The 17,920-nt window shown below is 52.0% G+C and overlaps 1 protein-coding gene across 1 annotated transcript; it reads right to left on the bottom strand.

Moving 5' to 3' along the window:
* Positions 1-2,061: 2,061 nt before the first annotated feature.
* Positions 2,062-10,624, bottom strand: LOC130044901 (histone acetyltransferase p300-like). The gene is made up of 2 exons (XM_056137569.1): positions 10,596-10,624; positions 2,062-2,660 (listed from the first exon to the last, which is right to left on the bottom strand). The coding sequence occupies exon 2, from the start codon at positions 2,611-2,613 to the stop codon at positions 2,269-2,271; it is 345 nt and encodes a 114-aa protein (XP_055993544.1). The 5' UTR covers positions 2,614-2,660; positions 10,596-10,624; the 3' UTR covers positions 2,062-2,268.
* Positions 10,625-17,920: the final 7,296 nt, after the last annotated feature.

Raw genomic sequence — 17,920 nt, 5'->3', positions numbered from 1 at the left:
GGGCCTGCTCGAGGCAATCGACGAATAACAGGATGATTTGTGATTTGTATCTGTTTTAAAGTATTAAAGGTTATTGAAGCATAGGTAATAGATGAAATTTAGCAGTCTCTACAGTGATCCAATTCATATTTATAAGTAATCAACTTTAATTGCATGATTTACAACAGTTGAGGGATTTTTTACTTCCTATTTTCACATTTTACAGAAAGTGTGTGTGTGTGTTGGATGAGGGCATTGTAAGGAAGACATTTTACATGTTAAAATTCTTTTACTGGAATTGTTTTTTTTTTACCCTCTTTTTATCTTTTTCCATTTTAGAATAAAAAATAATGAAAAAATTCTAGAAACAAAATCACAATATATAATAAATCAATTTGGCAGCTGCCTCATAAATTTAGAAAAAGTCTTGTTTCACTCTACATGTACCAATCATTTTAATACGTGGAGGTTTTTACGTGGAGACAGACTTATTGAATAGAAAATTTAGTGGAGCACAAAAGTTGATGTGAGGGGAGGAAAGGGAAAGGTAAAGGTAAATGCCCTCCCGTTGTTCATCGATTTGCTTGAGCGGGCCGCATGCCTTTGTTCCTCTGCTGGTACCTTCATGCTTGTGGAGAGTGGTCTCAGCATGGTTGTGGCTGGTTCTGGAGGTCTTCGGCTGCCACAGCTCTGCTCAGGGTGGGGAGGGAAACTCAACCCGCCCCCTGCAAGGGGCCCCGGTGAGGACAGCCAGGCGCGGGGGCAGGAGAGACTGCACTGTTTCTTCCGGGAGCTGGGTTTTATAGTCTCCGGTTCTTGGCCGTTGATGGGATTACACAGTGATGAAAAATAACAATACAGGACTCTTTCGAGGTCCTGTAATTGGAATGAGTCCACTTTAAATCCTTTAACAAGGATCCATTGGAGGGCAAGTCTGGTGCCAGCAGCCACGGTGATTCCAGCTTATATTAAAGTTGCTGCAGTTAAAAAGCTCCTTGTTGGATCTTGGGAGCGGCGGACTGCCCGTCCCCGCCCCTTGCCTCTCGGCGCCCCCTCGATGCTCTTAGCTGAGTGTCCCACGGGCCTGAAGCGTTTACTTTGAAAAAAATTAGAGTGTTCAAAGCAGGCCTGAGCCGCCTGGATACTGCACCTAGGAATAATGGAATAGGACCGCGGTTCTATTTTGTTGGTTTTCGGAACTGAGGCCGTGATTCAGAGGAACGGCCGGGGGCATTCGTATTGCGCCGCTAGAGGTGAAATTCTTGGACCGGTGCAAGACGGACCAGAGCGAAAGCATTTGCCAAGAACGAAAGTCGGAGGTTCGAAGACGATCAGATACCATCATAGTTCCGACCATAAACGATGCCGACTGGCGAGGCGGCGGCGGCGTTATTCCCATGACCCGCCAGGCAGCTTCCGGGAAACCAAAGTCTTTGCGTTCCGGGGGGAGTATGGTCGCAAAGCTGAAACTTAAAGGAATTGACGAAAGGGCAACACCAGGAGTGGAGCCTGCGGCTTAATTTGACTCAACATGGGAAACCTCACCCGGCCCAGACACGGACAGAATTGACAGATTGCTGGCTCTTTCTCAATTCCCTGGGTGGTGGTGCGTGGCGTTCTTAGTTGGTGAAGCGATTTGCAGAGAATGTGTTACAAAAACCTGCTGCTGCTGCTGCAGGGGAGAGCTGGGAGAGCGCAGAATCCGCAGGAGCTCCCGTAAGGCTTGCTGACACACTGTGCCTGGCTTGGGAGGGCTCAAGCCCACCTGGCCCAGTCCCGGCTGGGGAGCCACGTTCAAAGGCTGACCAGGCTGGGTCACGGACACCATGGCCGGTCTTGGCATCCCAGACTGGAGCGGCTGGGTCTGAGGCGATCCTCCTTGGGTCCATAGTGGCTGCTGCTGCATATCTGTGGGTCCCACCCCTGCCTCCAAATGCCCACGGGCTGCATGGCCATTTCGACCGCTGCTGGTGGGACCCAGGAAAAGGTGGTTGAGCAGTCTCAGGGTTGGTTGGGGCGGGGGGGTCACCTGGCTGCTGCCTTCCCCAGGGACCCAGGGCCAGCCGCCTGAGTCCTGGGCATGTAGGGCGGCATGCTGTTGGGAGGGGAGGGCTAAGGCTGCGAGGGGGGCTGGGGCTGGGGTGTCTGCGGGGTGCTTGGCTGCTGACCCGTTGGCGTGGTTGGAGTAGCAGGAGTCGGGGAAGGCAGGCCCTGCTGCTGCCCCACCGCCCCAGTCCGCTGCATGCAGGCCAACCTCCTTCGGATCATCTGGGCCTGCTGGAGCCGGTGCTACAGCTGCTGCTGCCGGAGCTTTTGCTTGATATATAAGCATAAGGTCACGGGGCACACGTTCTCCTGGCAGTGCTTGGCATGGAAGCAGCAGAGGGCGATGAACTGCTTGCAGATGGGACACCCGCCGTTGGTATTCCGCTTGCAGTCCTTGGTGTGCTGCACTATCTGCTTCATCTTCTGGCAGGACGGCAGGGAGCAGCTGGCGTTGTGGCACTGGTAGGAGTGCACCAGGGACTGGATGCAGCGTTGGATGCTCTCGCGGTGTGAGTCTCCTGGGCTCTGCGCGGCCATGGCCTGCTGGTTGTTACTCTCCTCCTCTTGGCCGAGGCCGAGCTTCTCCATTTTGTGGTCTTTTTATTGTTACAGCAGGTGATACACAGGCCCCAGTCCTGAGGAGCAGAAACACAAGGGGTTGGTCAAGGTGTAAGTCATCCCAAAATAACTGACTTCTATAATGTTTTCACTGGGCAGCAGGCGCCCGCTCCCTTTTCTAGAACTTGCCAAAGGGACTCACTTCCCAGAAAGTCCTTGGGGACGATGTCTCACCATTCACACGACTCACCCTGTTTGCCAACACTGCAGAGGTGCTGCCCTGACAAACTGCAGGTGCCTGTGATCTGGCCATTCGGGTGGAAGAACAAAGTCGGCTGATGCCTACCGGGCAGTCTAACTGCCACTTGCTGAGACCCACCATCAAGATGAATCCGCTGGGAGCCAACACACCTCCTTGTCCTCAAGCTACAACCTTAGATCCTAATTCCTCCCTAACAGCGGATTACTACTACTCTGTTTTTTGGAATGCCGCCCACACCTTGTGGTGTTCCGGGGACCAGTTGTGGTGCCCGGGAGCAAACCCGCATTGGCTATACGCAAGACGAATGCTCTATCCCTAGAGATATTGTTCTGGCCTTTCTACTAATCCTTTTTTTAATCCTTTTGAATAACGTCACAGAGTGCACCCATGATTATATGTTCCAAACCTACAAAATTCAAGATATTCCCAACGGCTTTTATGGTTAACGTTCTCACTTTTTGTTGCCTGAGCCTATGTCTCCTGAGAGTGAAGGCAGGGCCGCACCCATGAAGCACCTACTTCATGAACCCCTCGGGTCAGGTGACCTTAAATACTTTCCCTCTGGCCCCTACTGCTAAGCATTTACACATGTAACACAGAATTTCTGAATTCCTAGGGTGGTGGAAGTCAAAAGGATTATTAAGGTTTATTTATTTCCTTTGGGTGCAAAGAAAAAAGTAACGGGAACAGAGTGATGGTACATGACACAGATGCTTGAATATCCCTAAGAGAGTGCTCAATCTGTCATTCCCTAACCTCAGATAACCATCTCCGATTAAGGTCCTATCGAAAATAGGACTGAGAGAAACTGAGAGAAAAAGAAAAAACTGCATCTTAAAAATATCAAGGGGGGGAGACTGGAGCAATAATACAGTGGATAGGGCATTTGCCTTACACTCAGCCAACCTGGGTTCGATTCCCAGCATCCCATGTGGTCCCCTGAGCACCGCCAGGGGTAATTCCTGAGTGCAGAGCCAGGAGTAACCCCTGTGCATTGCCTGGTGTGACCTAAAAAGCAAAAAAAAAAAAAAAAAAAAAATCAAGGGGGAGGTTCCAGCACACCAATTACACTCCAAATAAACTAAAACAGAGTGACAGTTCAAAGTTGTAACTTTGCAGAGAATGTGTTACAAAAACGGGATTTTCCAATTCACTTTGAGGAAGGAAGACAATGCTCATTATTCCTTCTGGGATGTTTGCTTTAACAGAGGCTCCGCCCAGGGATGTAGCAGCCAGTGTCCTGGACTGCACTTTTGAGGCAGGAGCTCTCCTCCTTCCCCCATTCTGGTCTTTGGGCCGCACTCCCAGCGCAGCTTCTGGGGCCATACAGGCTGCGGGGAAGGAACCCAGGCGGCCATGCGTCAGGCAAGCGCATGACCTGCTGTCCTGGTTCTCTCTATTGAGCTGCTTCCTACAGACCAATATTTTTATTTTTCTAGTTCTGCTACAGGCAAAGTGGAGTGGTCAATGAAGTTCTTAGGACTGTGGCTTGAAACAACTGATAGTCAACAAGCCAATTTTCCGACAATGAACCTAGTTATCAGTGAAATGGGGCTGGAGAGAGAGTACAGCAGGTAAGGCCCTGGTCATACACTTTCCCAGGATTAGATCCCTGGCACCCCACATAGCCCACAAAGCCAGCAGGAAGGATTCCCTGATCATAAGCCAGGAGTAAGCCCTCAGCACCATGAGGTGTGCCTGTAAAATAAACAATGATAATAAAATAGGAACCAAAGAGATAGTATAGTAGGTAGGATGCTTTCCTTGCATGCACTGCCCTGAGTTTGATCTCAAGCATCCCGTAAGGTTCAGCAGGAGTGATTCTGGAGAGCTGGCCCCACGGAATGCGTGCACGCTCTGCACACTGCAAGCCCAGGCTTGACTCCTGGTGCCACACCCCAGACTCTTCCCGGAGTGACCCCCAAGCCAGTGCTGGGAGTAGCTCCTGACAGCAACCTGCTTTGGCTCCAAATCCAAACCCAAAAAAGGCCCAAGCTTGAGAGTTTAATGGGTCTAGAAAGGGAAGATGCTACCTGTAGTTTGGTACAAAGCTTGCCAGGGGCTGAGGAGAAGCTCAGAGGGCTGCAGTGTGTGTCCTACATATGAAGGCCCAAGTTCAATCCCGGCTACCCCATGGGCCTGAGCACCTCTGGGGATAACCCCGGTGGCTGCCAGCTGGGCCTGCAAAGAACTGCCATATCAGTACAGGCGTCACCAGATACAGTTTCTGAACACTGTTTGGGAAGCTCCTAATAAGGTCTCGCGATACATCAGTCTGATGACCTTGATGGCCTCTAATGGTTCTGGCTCGTTGTAATGTTGTGAGATTCTCGGAGAACACTTGGCAGACAGAGGAAGAAAAATAAAAGGCGAGAAAGGGAAGAAGAGGATGAATCGCAGGACGATTCAGCAGGGCCGAGAGTCCAGGGCTTGAGGCACCTGCCTGGCACTCACCCGGCCCCTTTGCTCCCTGGAGGCACAAAATGAGCCCTGAGCCCAGCCAGGTGGCCCAGAAGGAATACGACCACACCAGCAGCAGATTCAGCGGGGCGCTCTGCTCTCCTGGGCGGGGGCCAACTTCTCCAATGGGGGTGTCCCATCACAGGAGGCCACCAAGTGGGGACCAGTGAGGCTGACACAGGGCTCCAGCAGCTGCCCAGGTATCCCGTCTCTGAATGCCTGAAACCACTGCTCCCACACGGGAATCGTCATTGGGGGGGTGACTCTCTAAGGGTGTTGATGCCTACTCTTAAATTGGTGCTCAATGGACCACGTGGTGCTTAGAATGAAATCTGGGTCTCAGAGCCATCTCCTGACCTTCCTGGGTGATTATTATTATTATTATTTTTTTGGTGGGTGAGGACCACACCCAGCAGTCCTCAGGGCTTACTCCTGGCTCTGTGCTGAGGGACCCTGCCTGTCGGTACTGAGGGACCATATGAGATGTCTGGGATTGAACCCGGATCAGACCCGTGCAAGGCAAGTGCCCTACCTGCTGGAGTATCTCTCCAGTCTCTCCAACGGAACCTCTAATCCGCTGGTCCAGAGGTCCCTTTATTCTGCTTTTCCCTCCTCATCACTACCAATGCCACTCCACTTCCCATCCCTTTCCCGGACAGAACCCAACACAGGAGTTGACCAGCTTATCCTAGTTCTCAGCTATTCACAATAGGGCAAAGCAGAAGCCTGCCAACGACTGCCATTAAATTGACGCACTCACCAAGTCAAAGTGAATGAAATGAAAATCCAAGGACTGGAGAGACAATACAGAGGGTGGGGTGGTTGCCTTCTCTGCTGCCAACCTGGGTTCAATCTCTGGCCCAGAATATGGTCCTCTGAGCTTGCCAGGAGTGACCCGAGCATAGAGAAGACTAAACCCAGAGCACTACTGGATGTGGGCCCCAAACAAACAAATTAGAAAGTCCTGCCACTGGGGAACTGATCCCTGTAGGCTGTATGAATGCTTCCACCACATGCAACTGTCCTTCACCCCTGCAGGGCTCTGGCCACAAGGTCCATTCCCTGCTTTCCTCCACAGCCCCCTGAGCTCTCCTTGTCTCCAGGGGACACCCCAAAAGCATCTGGCTCTGAACCATTGCCGACCAAGGAGTGGGGCGTCCCAGGGCTGAGCAGATGTGGAGGGAAGGTGGGCAGCTCCCCTGCCTCTCAATCCTCAGTTTCTGGTTCACTGACTCAGGTTAGAGATGCTCTCACTGCCTGTGCTACTGCTGTAGTTACAGAAACTGTTGTAGCTGCCCAAGAACTCCAAGTCATCTTCACCCTCTTCCGCTTACATTGGTTCTGAGGAGGGTGTGAGTCTGGGGGTAGGTGGTGACACAAACAGGCAGAAGCAATCAGGGCTGACTTTGGCCCTGGGCAGGGAAATGGGCCTTTCCACAGTCTTTCCTTCTCGGGGTCAGTGCTTTGGGACGAAAAGAGTGACAAGCAGAATGAAACCCTCCTTTGGCAGACACAAGGATTAATACTGGGACATACTCAAGGGTAACTGAACAAGGTAGAAAGCATACCCCTTGGGGGTTTGGTGCTGCCAGCACGTCAACCTGTACCTGCAGGGCGAGTGCATCAGCAGCCTGATGGTGGCTTCAGGATTTCTGATACCCCCAAATAGCCGTGTGGGGCCCAAAAGCAGGCTCCTCCTTAGCAGCCACGATGGCCTAGAGGTAGCATTAAGTTTTAACTAGGCCTCAGTTTCTGTTTCCCCGAAAGAGGAAATGCAGTTTCTGGTAAACTCCCAATTGAGTAGTTTACCTAGATAAGAAAGAAACTGGGCAGTCATGGGCATGATCAGTCATGAGGGGTCACCACACCCTTGGATAAGAAGCTGGGAAGTCATGAGCATGATCAGTCATGGGGGGTCACCGTACCCTCCTTAGAAACTTCCAACCTTGGGGCCGGAGTGATAACGCAGAGGGTAGGGCTTTTGCCTTGCACGCGGCCTACCCAGGTTAGATCCCCTATGCACTGCCCTGAGCACTGCCAGGAGTAATTCCCGAGTGCAACGCCAGGAGTAACCCCTGAGCATTGCTGGGTGTGACCCCAAAACAAACAAACAAAAAAGAAACTTGCCAACCATTGCCTAATTGCTGACCACCATTGTAATAGGGCCAATGCTAAACATAGATCAGTATAAATTGTCTCTTAACGCTGAACCCTATATAAGCTGCTTGTGATTTGGAGTCGGGGTCCTTGTCAAGACTCCACTGTGTTGGATGAGACTTGGGCCCTGGCTCGAGCTAGCGCTGGCTTGGGCTAAGAATAAGGTCCCTTTGCTCCTGCATTATCGTGTGCGGACTGGTTCCCTCGGCAACTGGGATCTGAAACTTGGGCACAACAGCTGCTGCAGAAACCTCGCCAGAACCCAACAACTTGGGACCAACCTCCTGACAAATTAAACGGTCAAAATTTATGTATGTGGGAGACATGCCCACAAACCACCTCCAGTTCATTTATAAAACTTCATTTATCAATCTTGCTTCAGAGACTCATAAATAAATCTCGAAAGAGATCACAATCAGGCCACTTACAGCATTAAAGGCCACGATTCAGAGTCTCACAAATGAATCTCAGAAGAGAGCAGCATGCCTCAGAGATGTCTCCCTACCTGGTGCCATGCTGATTTCACCAGGGCACCTCGGAGGGAGACAGGAGTGTCCCTCGGCCTGTCCCAAATGAACCCCAGCAGACACAAACCTTCAGAATCTAATCGCCGCCAGGCTCACAACCAACCGTCACAGGCTCGTCCCAATCCACAAAAATGAATCCATTGAAAACTGCATGTATGAGGCACTAGTGACTGAAAACTCCAGGCTTCAGATGTCTAGGAAGGAGCTCTTCCCACCCCATCTCCACACCCTTCAGGTTTCCTGGCAGCCACAACCATGAACTGCCTAGCACACCATTTAAGGGCATAAAGGACCATGACTCAGAAACCCATGAATGAATCTCGGAAGAGAGCAGCACACGGCAAGAGGTCTCCCCACTCTGCGCAGGCTGGTTTCAACGGGGCACCTTGGAGGAGGGCAGGAGTGTCCCCCTGCCTGCCCAGATGAACTCAGCCACAATTCTCCAAAACCCAATTGCCGCCATGCTCACAGCTAACACTCACAAGATTGTCCCGAGTCCCACACAACGAAAATGAAAGTGCCCAGAAACCCAGGTATGAAGGACGAGTGACTGAAAACTCCAGGCTTCATGGAGTTGAGATGATCCCTCCCCACTTCCCTCTCCTTCCCATTTCCTGGCAGCCAAGATCAGGAACTGCCTCTGGGCTCCATCTAAGTGCATTAACAGCCAGATTCAGAGACTCACCAATGAATCTCAGAAGAGAACAGCATGCAGCAAAGCTACCTCTGACCACAAGTATTCAAAAATATTAGAATTCCAGGAGCGCACAGCTGCTTTTGCAAATGCGCGGCATCTCATACTATTCATAACATATTTTATTTTATAGTAAATTATTTATCATCTGCATTGGTGGTGGGAAACTTCGAATGGTGGTGGGATTGGTGTTGAAAGACTGCATGTAAACAATTATTGTGAACAACTTTATGAAAATAAAACTCAAAAAATATATTTTAAAAAATGTACAAGAGAAGAAAGAAAATATGCACCTGGGGCCAAAAAGACAGTACAACGGGTCTAGGCATGTGCGTTGATCCCTGGCACACACATGAAGGCCAGAGGCAACCAGCGTGATCCCTCACTGCAGAGCCAGGAGGAAGCCCTGAGCACAGCTGAGTGTGGCCGAAAAACCAGACAAGAAAACATGCATTAGGAATTCCCCAAACTCTGTTGGAGTAATAAGTGACAGTTTTTCAGCACGATTGAAGTAGAATATAATCCTGTGACCCAGATGTCTCAGGAGGGCCTTCACTTGAACTAGCAGCAGAGGGCTGGAACGGGAGGAAAGGCGCTTGCCTTCAGTGCAGCCAAGCCTGATTCAATCCCTAATACCACACAGGGTCCCCAAACTCTTCAAGGGGTCCTGAACACTCCACTCCTGAATACAGAGTCAGGAATTTTCCCGGAGAACGACTGGGTGTGGCGACCCCAAACTAAAACAGAAATGTGGAGCCAGAGAGTTAATTCAGGACTAAGGCGCTTGCCTGCACACAGCCCACCCGGATTCAATCCCTGGTAACACATAAGGTCCCCGAGCACTGTCAAAAGTGATCCCTGAGCACAGCCCTAACCAGGAGCAAGCCATAAGCACTACTGGTTGTGGCCCCAAACTTCCGCTCCCACTGGCACCCAGAAAGGAACTCGGGCCAGTGCCTCACATACAGTCAGTACTCTGTAAATGTCAGCATTATTACCAGGTAAAAGCACCGGCTCTGGGCTGGAGAGAGGAACAATGCTTAGGACAGCGGGTAGGGCACTGTGCGTTGCCTGCTGCCCACCTGGCTTAATGCCCCGAGCATCACCAGATCAATGGTTGGCTCCAGCGGGATTCATTTATGGATTAACAGGAGAGCGGACTTGGCATAAGCAGCTTCCAGCTCTCATCTCCTCCCCACTCCCCCCACACCAGGTCCCAGCCAGCGGCCAGGGGCCCCCAGCTCTGCCCGCAGCGGCCAGTGACAGCGCTGCAGGGGGCGGGATGGCGCCGTCCTCACTCCCCGTCCTCACTCCCCGACCCCCAGTTCCTATTTGCGTCTCTGCCTGCCCAGGTGCCAGAAAGGAGGCCGAATTCAAAGACCAGGTGCCCAGATGCCAAGCGCCTGCGCGGGTGGGGGTAGGGCGGTTATGGACCTGGTGGGGAGGAATGGGGGGAGGGGTACCCGAACCTGGGGAGCTTTCTGGAAGCGCCTGGCAGCTGCGACCCCTCCCCAACCTCGGCGGCGCCAACCAGGAGGTGCAAACAGCGGCCCGGCCGTGGACAGCCGCCTGCCCGGGGGGAGGGGAGGAGGGGGGTTCGCGCGGGCACCCGCAGCCCCCCGCCCTGCCCCCCGCGCGGGACACGCCTCACGACCCCTCGCCGGCACGACGGGAGCCTGTCACCCCGAAACGCCTCGCGGGGTCTCACCCCCGCCCCCCGCACCCCCCCAGAGAAGCGAACGGCGACGCCGACCTCCGCCGCCGGGCTCGGTTCCGCTACCTCAGTTTCTCCATCCTTGTCCCTCCCCCCGCCGCCCCCAGGCAGCGCCCGATGACCCTAGGAAGGGTCGCGGGGGATGAAGAGACTCTCGGGGGCTGCCTCCGCCGCCGCGACGAGCCCTCCCGCTCTCACCTGCACGCCCCGGTTCCTCCCCTTCCGAGCTGAAACAGTTTCCTCCAACTTCAGGAGCCGAGAGAAAGGATGGAGCCGCGGCCCCGGCAGGGCGCGCTCATTGGCTGCCTGCTGGAGGCGCGGGCCAATCACGTGTGAGGAAAGCTGGTGCTGCGCCCGCCCTCCTCTCCGTCGTCGCGCGCGGCGGTGGCCGAGGCGCTGGCTGGAGGCTGTGGGTCGGCCGTTACTCGTCACTGGTTAAGGTGGGGCCCTGACCCCTGACTCCCACTTTCCAGTAAAAGCGGTGGCCGGGGTCAGAGTACAGCCGTGTGGGTTCTTTCCTTGCACGCGGCCGTTGGGTCAATCCCCAACATTTAATAATACAGTCAATCCCTGGAGCTGACCAAGAAGAAACCAGAGTCCCTTTTTTTATTTGCTTTTTGGGTCACACCCCGCGATGCTCAGGGGTTACTCCTGGCTTTGCACTCACGAATCATTCCTGGCGTGCTCGGGGGACTCTATGGGATGCTGGGAATTGAACCTGGGTAGGCCGCATGCAAGGCAAACGCCCTACACGCTGTGCTATTGCTCCAGCCCCCAAGTCCCATCTTCTTTATCGCATCTCAGCGCCCACACCTTCGGCTATACAACATGAAAAGAAATAAGAAACCGTTTAATAGCATGTCAAGCAAAGGGGTGGAAGCGGTATTCTTTGGGGCAAGGGAAGGAAAGGAGAGGAGTTGGGGTCTCAGTGACTGGAACTGTTCATGGAAGTTGAAATGGCAGTTAATGAGGAATTCAGTGGAAACATCCTGTTAAACGAGCTGCCAAGCAACTGTGGCTGCCTCAGAATGTGCAGTGGCCCTTGTTCCTTCTAGCTCAGAGGTCCTGGCTCTGGGTCTCCTGGTGCAGCAAACTTCCTTATTAGACTGGGTGAGGCCACACTGCCACACAGGGCACCATTGACTTCTTCTTCTTAAAGGAATCACCGAGATTACAAAGTTACAAAAGTCACAGGATCTGGTTTCATTCAAATGTTCCACACTCCCTTTCAGAGGCTGTTCTTGAGAGATGTCCCTCCTTCTGAAAATCACACTTGTCCCTCCTCTGGGCCCTTTGTCTCTCCTCTATGGGCTCACTCCCAACAGCAACACAAATCTGCCTATGTGTTGCAGACACAAAGTATCTGTGAATCATTAATTTAAACAGTGAGGCTGTGAGATAGAGCCTTTTGTTTCATCTTCTGAACAAGTGATGCAAAAGAAAGAGGCGTGTAGCTGACTCGGTTTACTAAAGTTTATTGAAGCATACGTAATACGTCAAACTGAGCAGTCTCCATAGCGGTCGTATTCATACAGTACTCGACTTTAGTTGTATGATTTACACTAGTTGAGGGGTTTTGCTTTCGATTTTCACGTTTCACAGATTGTGTGTGTGTATGTTTGTAGGGTGGGGGCAGAGTAAGAAAGATGCAAGCATGCAAAGAAGAAAGCCCGAGGACATTTTGAACTTAAAATTGTTTCACTGGCACTATTTCGTACCCTCTACTTATTTTTCTCTTTTACGATGAAAAATAACAGAAAAATCTGTCAAGAAACAGAACCACAATATGTAACACATCAATTTACCAGCTGCCTCCATGTATTTAAGAAAGTCAGAATTCTCTCTACATATACAAATTATTTTAATACTTTGAAGTTTTCATGCTCAACACTTACAAAACAGAAAATTTTCTGGAGCACAAAAGTTGATGTGAAGGGAAGAAAGGAACTGTTCTTTGCCCTTTTGTATTATTTAGTTGTAAAATGAACTTCTTTGCACCCAGAAGAAATACTTTAACACACACACACACACACATATATATAATGTAATTTTAAAGTATCATTAACCCCTTTTGTCCTCTGGTTTTATAAACTTTCTTTTTAATCTTCCGTAAAGTGAACAGGGACAAATGTCAACCATCCACACCAGTAAATGTACAACTATTAATATTACATCTACTCATTAATTAAAAAATAATAAAACCTACTGAAGTACAAGGCAGGATCATGTGGCTGGTGTCAGAGACTTCAGCCTCCTCCCAGTGCACACTTGAACCGCACAATAAAGAAAAAAAAAGGCTGGCAGGAACCAGCCAAAACAAAGAGAAATTCTTTGTATTCTGTCTCAGGTCCATCGTGCATGTTTGCTTTAACCAGAAACAGGCTGCTGCCGTTCTTATGTGCTCCAAGAAAATTGTCACTTAGGCTAAGAAAGTTTCACAAATTATTTTCAGTACATAGTCTTGTTAAGAGAAATAACTTTTATTGGTCTCCAAATATTATGACGTGTCTCTAGTGTATGTCTAGTGTACTCTGTGAGAGGCTTGGATTCAAGTCTGAGTTCTCGGTGCTGAGTCCCAGGCCCGTGGCACTTGCACCATGGAGGTTTGTCAGGCCTGGATTGTTAGCAAGCTGAGAAAGCATCGAATTCTGGTCCGGGCTGGCAAAATGCTCGTTCTATGGGTTTGGCCCGAGCAGCTACCAGTCCAGGATGTGGAAAACTGGTCTGTGGGGACATGTCATGAGGAGGAGGTTGAGGCTGCATCCTCAGGGAAGGGTTGGAGTGGGGTGCTGCTGGAGGGGTTTCAGTTTGCTAGACAGGGAATGAGCCTGACCAGCGCCTCCCTGCCTCCTGCCGCAGTCTCTGCTGGGGTCCACAAAGGCATGGCGCTGTGGTTCCTGTTCATCTGCTGCGCCTAGGGGCTCAGCCCGCAGTAGCAACTTCTGCCTCTGCAGCACCAGGCCAGCTGCAGGACGCCGGCCTGCATGGGGTTCACGTTCTGCACGTTCAGGGTCACGTTCCAGGGGGGGGCTGTGCTTTGGATTTGGCATACCTGGCAGCCCGCTGCTTGATGAATGCAGCCAACAGCTGGGGGTTGGCGTGAAGGATACTAAGCACCTGCTGCTGCTGCAGGGGAGAGCTGGGAGAGCGCAGAATCCGCAGGAGCTCCTGTACAGCTTGCGGGCACACTGCGCCCGGCTTGACGAGGTTCACGCCCACCTGGCCCAGTCCCGGCTGGGGAGCCACGTTCAAAGGCTGACCAGGCTGGGCCACGGACACCATGGCTGGCCTTGGCATCCCAGACTGAAGTGGCTGGGCCTGAGGCATTCCTCCTTGGGCCCACGGTGGCTGCTGCTGCATGCCTGTGGGCCCCGCCTCTGCCTCCAGTTGCCCACTGGGCTGCACGGCCATTTCGACCGCTGCTGGTGGGGGCCCAGGAAAAGGTGGTTGCGCAGTCTCAGGGTCGGTTGGGGGGGTCACCTGGCCTGCTGCCTTATCCTGGGATGCAGGGCCAGCCGCCTGAGTCCTGGGCATGAAGGGTGGCATGCTGCTGGGAGGGGTGGGTTGAGGCTGCGAGGGGGGCTGGGGCTGGGGCTGGGGTGTCTGTGGGCCGCTTGGCTGCTGACCCGCTGGCGTGGTTGGAGTGGCAGGAGTCGGGGAAGGCAGGCCCTGCTGCTGCCCCACCGTCCCAGTCCGCTGCATGCTGGCCATCCTCCTGCGGATCATCTGGGCCTGCTGGAGCCGGTGCTGCAGCTGCTGCCGCCGGAGCTTTTGCTTGATGTTTAAGCAGAAGGGCACTGAGCACACATTCTCTTGGCAGTGCTTGGCATGGTAGCAGCCAAGGGCGATGAGCTGCTTGCAGACGGGGCACCTGCTGTTGGTTTTCCGCTTGCAACCCTTGGTGTGTTGCACTATCTGCTTCATCTTCTGGCAGGACGGCAGGGAGCAGCTGGCGTTGCGGCACTGGCCGGCGTGCGCTAGGAACTGGATGCAGCGTTGGATGCTCTCGCGGCGTGAGTCTCCTGCGCTCTGCGCGGCCACGGCCTGCTGGTTGTTGCTCTCCTCCTCTTGGCCGAGGCCGAGCTTCTCCATTTTGTGGTCTTTTTATTGTTACAGCAGGTGATACACAGGCCCCAGTCCTGAGGAGCAGAAACACAAGGGGTTGGTCAAGGTGTAAGTCATCCCAAAATAACTGACTTCTATAATGTTTTCACTGGGCAGCAGGCGCCCGCTCCCTTTTCTAGAACTTGCCAAAGGGACTCACTTCCCAGAAAGTCCTTGGGGACGATGTCTCACCATTCACACGACTCACCCTGTTTGCCAACACTGCAGAGGTGCTGCCCTGACAAACTGCAGGTGCCTGTGATCTGGCCATTCGGGTGGAAGAACAAAGTCGGCTGATGCCTACCGGGCAGTCTAACTGCCACTTGCTGAGACCCACCATCAAGATGAATCCGCTGGGAGCCAACACACCTCCTTGTCCTGAACCTACAACCTTGGATCCTAATTCCTCCCTAACAGCGGATTACTACTACTCTGTATTCTGTATTACTACTACTCTGCATTCGCAGCCGCGCGACATCTTATTATGACATCTCATTCCTTCTTTGACAAACTGGCAGGCTACTGAATGTAGCCTGCCCACACTGCAGAGTCTGGCAAACGCCCCGTGGCCTACCAAATATGCCAAATACCAGTAACAAAGATGGGTCTCATTCTTCTAAAGAGCCTTGAATACAATCTCAGGCTAGGACGAAGGAGACGTTACTGGGGCCTGCTCGAGGCAATCGACGAATAACAGGATGATCTGTGATCTGTGATCTGTGTTTTTTGCAATGCCGCCCACACCTTGTGGTGCTCCGGGGACCAGTTGTGGTGCCAGGGAGCAAACCCGCGTTGGCTATATGCAAGACGAATGCTCTATCCCTAGAGATATTGTTCTGGCCTTTCTACTAATCCTTTTTTTAATCCTTTTGAATAACGTCACAGAGTGCACCCATGATTATATGTTCCAAACCTACAAAATTCAAGATATTCCCAATGGCTTTTATGGTTAACGTTCTCACTTTTTGTTGCCTGAGCCTATGTCTCCTGAGAGTGAAGGCAGGGCCGCACCCATGAAGCACCTACTTCATGAACCCCTCGGGTCAGGTGACCTTAAATACTTTCCCTCTGGCCCCTACTGCTAAGCATTTACACATGTAACACAGAATTTCTGAATTCCTAGGGTGGTGGAAGTCAAAAGGACTATTAAGGTTTATTTATTTCCTTTGGGTGCAAAGAAAAAAGTAACGGGAACAGAGTGATGGTACATGACACAGATGCTTGAATATCCCTAAGAGAGTGCTCAATCTGTCATTCCCTAACCTCAGATAACCATCTCCGATTAAGGTCCTATCGAAAATAGGACTGAGAGAAACTGAGAGAAAAAGAAAAAACTGCATCTTAAAAATATCAAGGGGGGGAGACTGCAGCAATAATACAGTGGATAGGGCATTTGCCTTACACTCAGCCAACCTGGGTTCGATTCCCAGCATCCCATGTGGTCCCCTGAGCACCGCCAGGGGTAATTCCTGAGTGCAGAGCCAGGAGTAACCCCTGTGCATTGCCTGGTGTGACCTAAAAAGCAAAAAAAAAAAAAAAAAAAAATCAAGGGGGAGATTCCAGCACACCAATTACACTCCAAATAAACTAAAACAGAGTGACAGTTCAAAGTTGTAACTTTGCAGAGAATGTGTTACAAAAACAGGATTTTCCAATTCACTTTGAGGAAGGAAGACAATGCTCATTATTCCTTCTGGGATGTTTGCTTTAACAGAGGCTCCGCCCAGGGATGTAGCAGCCAGTGTCCTGGACTGCACTTTTGAGGCAGGAGCTCTCCTCCTTCCCCCATTCTGGTCTTTGGGCCGCACTCCCAGTGCAGCTTCTGGGGCCATACAGGCTGCGGGGAAGGAACCCAGGCGGCCATGCGTCAGGCAAGCGCATGACCTGCTGTCCTGGTTCTCTCTATTGAGCTGCTTCCTACAGACCAATATTTTTATTTTTCTAGTTCTGCTACAGGCAAAGTGGAGTGGTCAATGAAGTTCTTAGGACTGTGGCTTGAAACAACTGATAGTCAACAAGCCAATTTTCCGACAGTGAACCTAGTTATCAGTGAAATGGGGCTGGAGAGAGAGTACAGCAGGTAAGGCCCTGGTCATACACTTCCCCAGGATTAGATCCCTGGCACCCCACATAGCCCACAAAGCCAGCAGGAAGGATTCCCTGATCATAAGCCAGGAGTAAGCCCTCAGCACCATGAGGTGTGCCTGTAAAATAAACAATGATAATAAAATAGGAACCAAAGAGATAGTATAGTAGGTAGGGTGCTTTCCTTGCATGCACTGCCCTGAGTTTGATCTCAAGCATCCCGTAGGGTTCAGCAGGAGTGATTCTGGAGAGCTGGCCCCACGGAATGCGTGCACGCTCTGCACACTGCAAGCCCAGGCTTGACCCCCAGCGCCACACCCCAGACTCTTCCCGGAGTGACCCCCAAGCCAGTGCTGCGAGTAGCTCCTGACAGCAACCTGCTTTGGCTCCAAATCCAAACCCAAAAAAGGCCCAAGCTTGAGAGTTTAATGGGTCTAGAAAGGGAAGATGCTACCTGTAGTTTGGTACAAAGCTTGCCAGGGGCTGAGGAGAAGCTCAGAGGGCTGCAGTGTTTGTCCTACATATGAAGGCCCAAGTTCAATCCCGGCTACCCCATGGGCCTGAGCACCTCTGGGGATAACCCCGGTGGCTGCCAGCTGGGCCTGCAAAGAACTGCCATATCAGTACAGGCGTCACCAGATACAGTTTCTGAACACTGTTTGGGAAGCTCCAAATAAGGTCTCGCGATACATCAGTCTGATGACCTTGATGGCCTCTAATGGTTCTGGCTCGTTGTAATGTTGTGAGATTCTCGGAGAACACTTGGCAGACAGAGGAAGAAAAATAAAAGGCGAGAAAGGGAGGAAGAGGAAGAATTGAAGGATGATTCAGCAGGGCCGAGAGTCCAGGGCTTGAGTCGCCTGCCTGGCACTCACCTGGCCCCTTTGCTCCCTGGAGGCACAAAATGAGCCCTGAGCCCAGCCAGGAGCCAGCGCTGAGCCCCACCGGGAGGCCCAGAAGGAAAACGACCACACCCGCACCTGATTCAGCAGGGCGCTCTGCTCTCCTGGGCGGGGGCCAACTTCTCCAATGGGGGTGTCCCATCACAGGAGGCCACCAAGTGGGGATCAGTGAGGCTGACACAGGGCTCCAGCAGCTGCCCAGGTGTCCCGTCTCTGAATGCCTGAAACCACTGCTCCCACACGGGAATCTTCATTAGGGGGTGACTCTCTAAGGGTGTTGATGGCTACTCTTAAATTGGTGCTCAGTGGACCACGTGGTGCTTAGAATGAAATCTGGGTCTCAGAGCCATCTCCTGACCTTCCTGGGTGATTATTATTATTATTATTTTTTTGGTGGGTGAGGACCACACCCAGCAGTCCTCAGGGCTTACT

Source organism: Sorex fumeus, unplaced genomic scaffold, assembly GCF_029834395.1.
Source record: "Sorex fumeus unplaced genomic scaffold, SorFum_2.1 ptg000125l, whole genome shotgun sequence".
In the NCBI taxonomy this organism is placed as follows: domain Eukaryota; kingdom Metazoa; phylum Chordata; class Mammalia; order Eulipotyphla; family Soricidae; genus Sorex; species Sorex fumeus.
The sequence above is the reverse complement of the archived record's forward strand: the minus strand, read 5'-3'. Positions and strand labels throughout refer to the sequence as shown.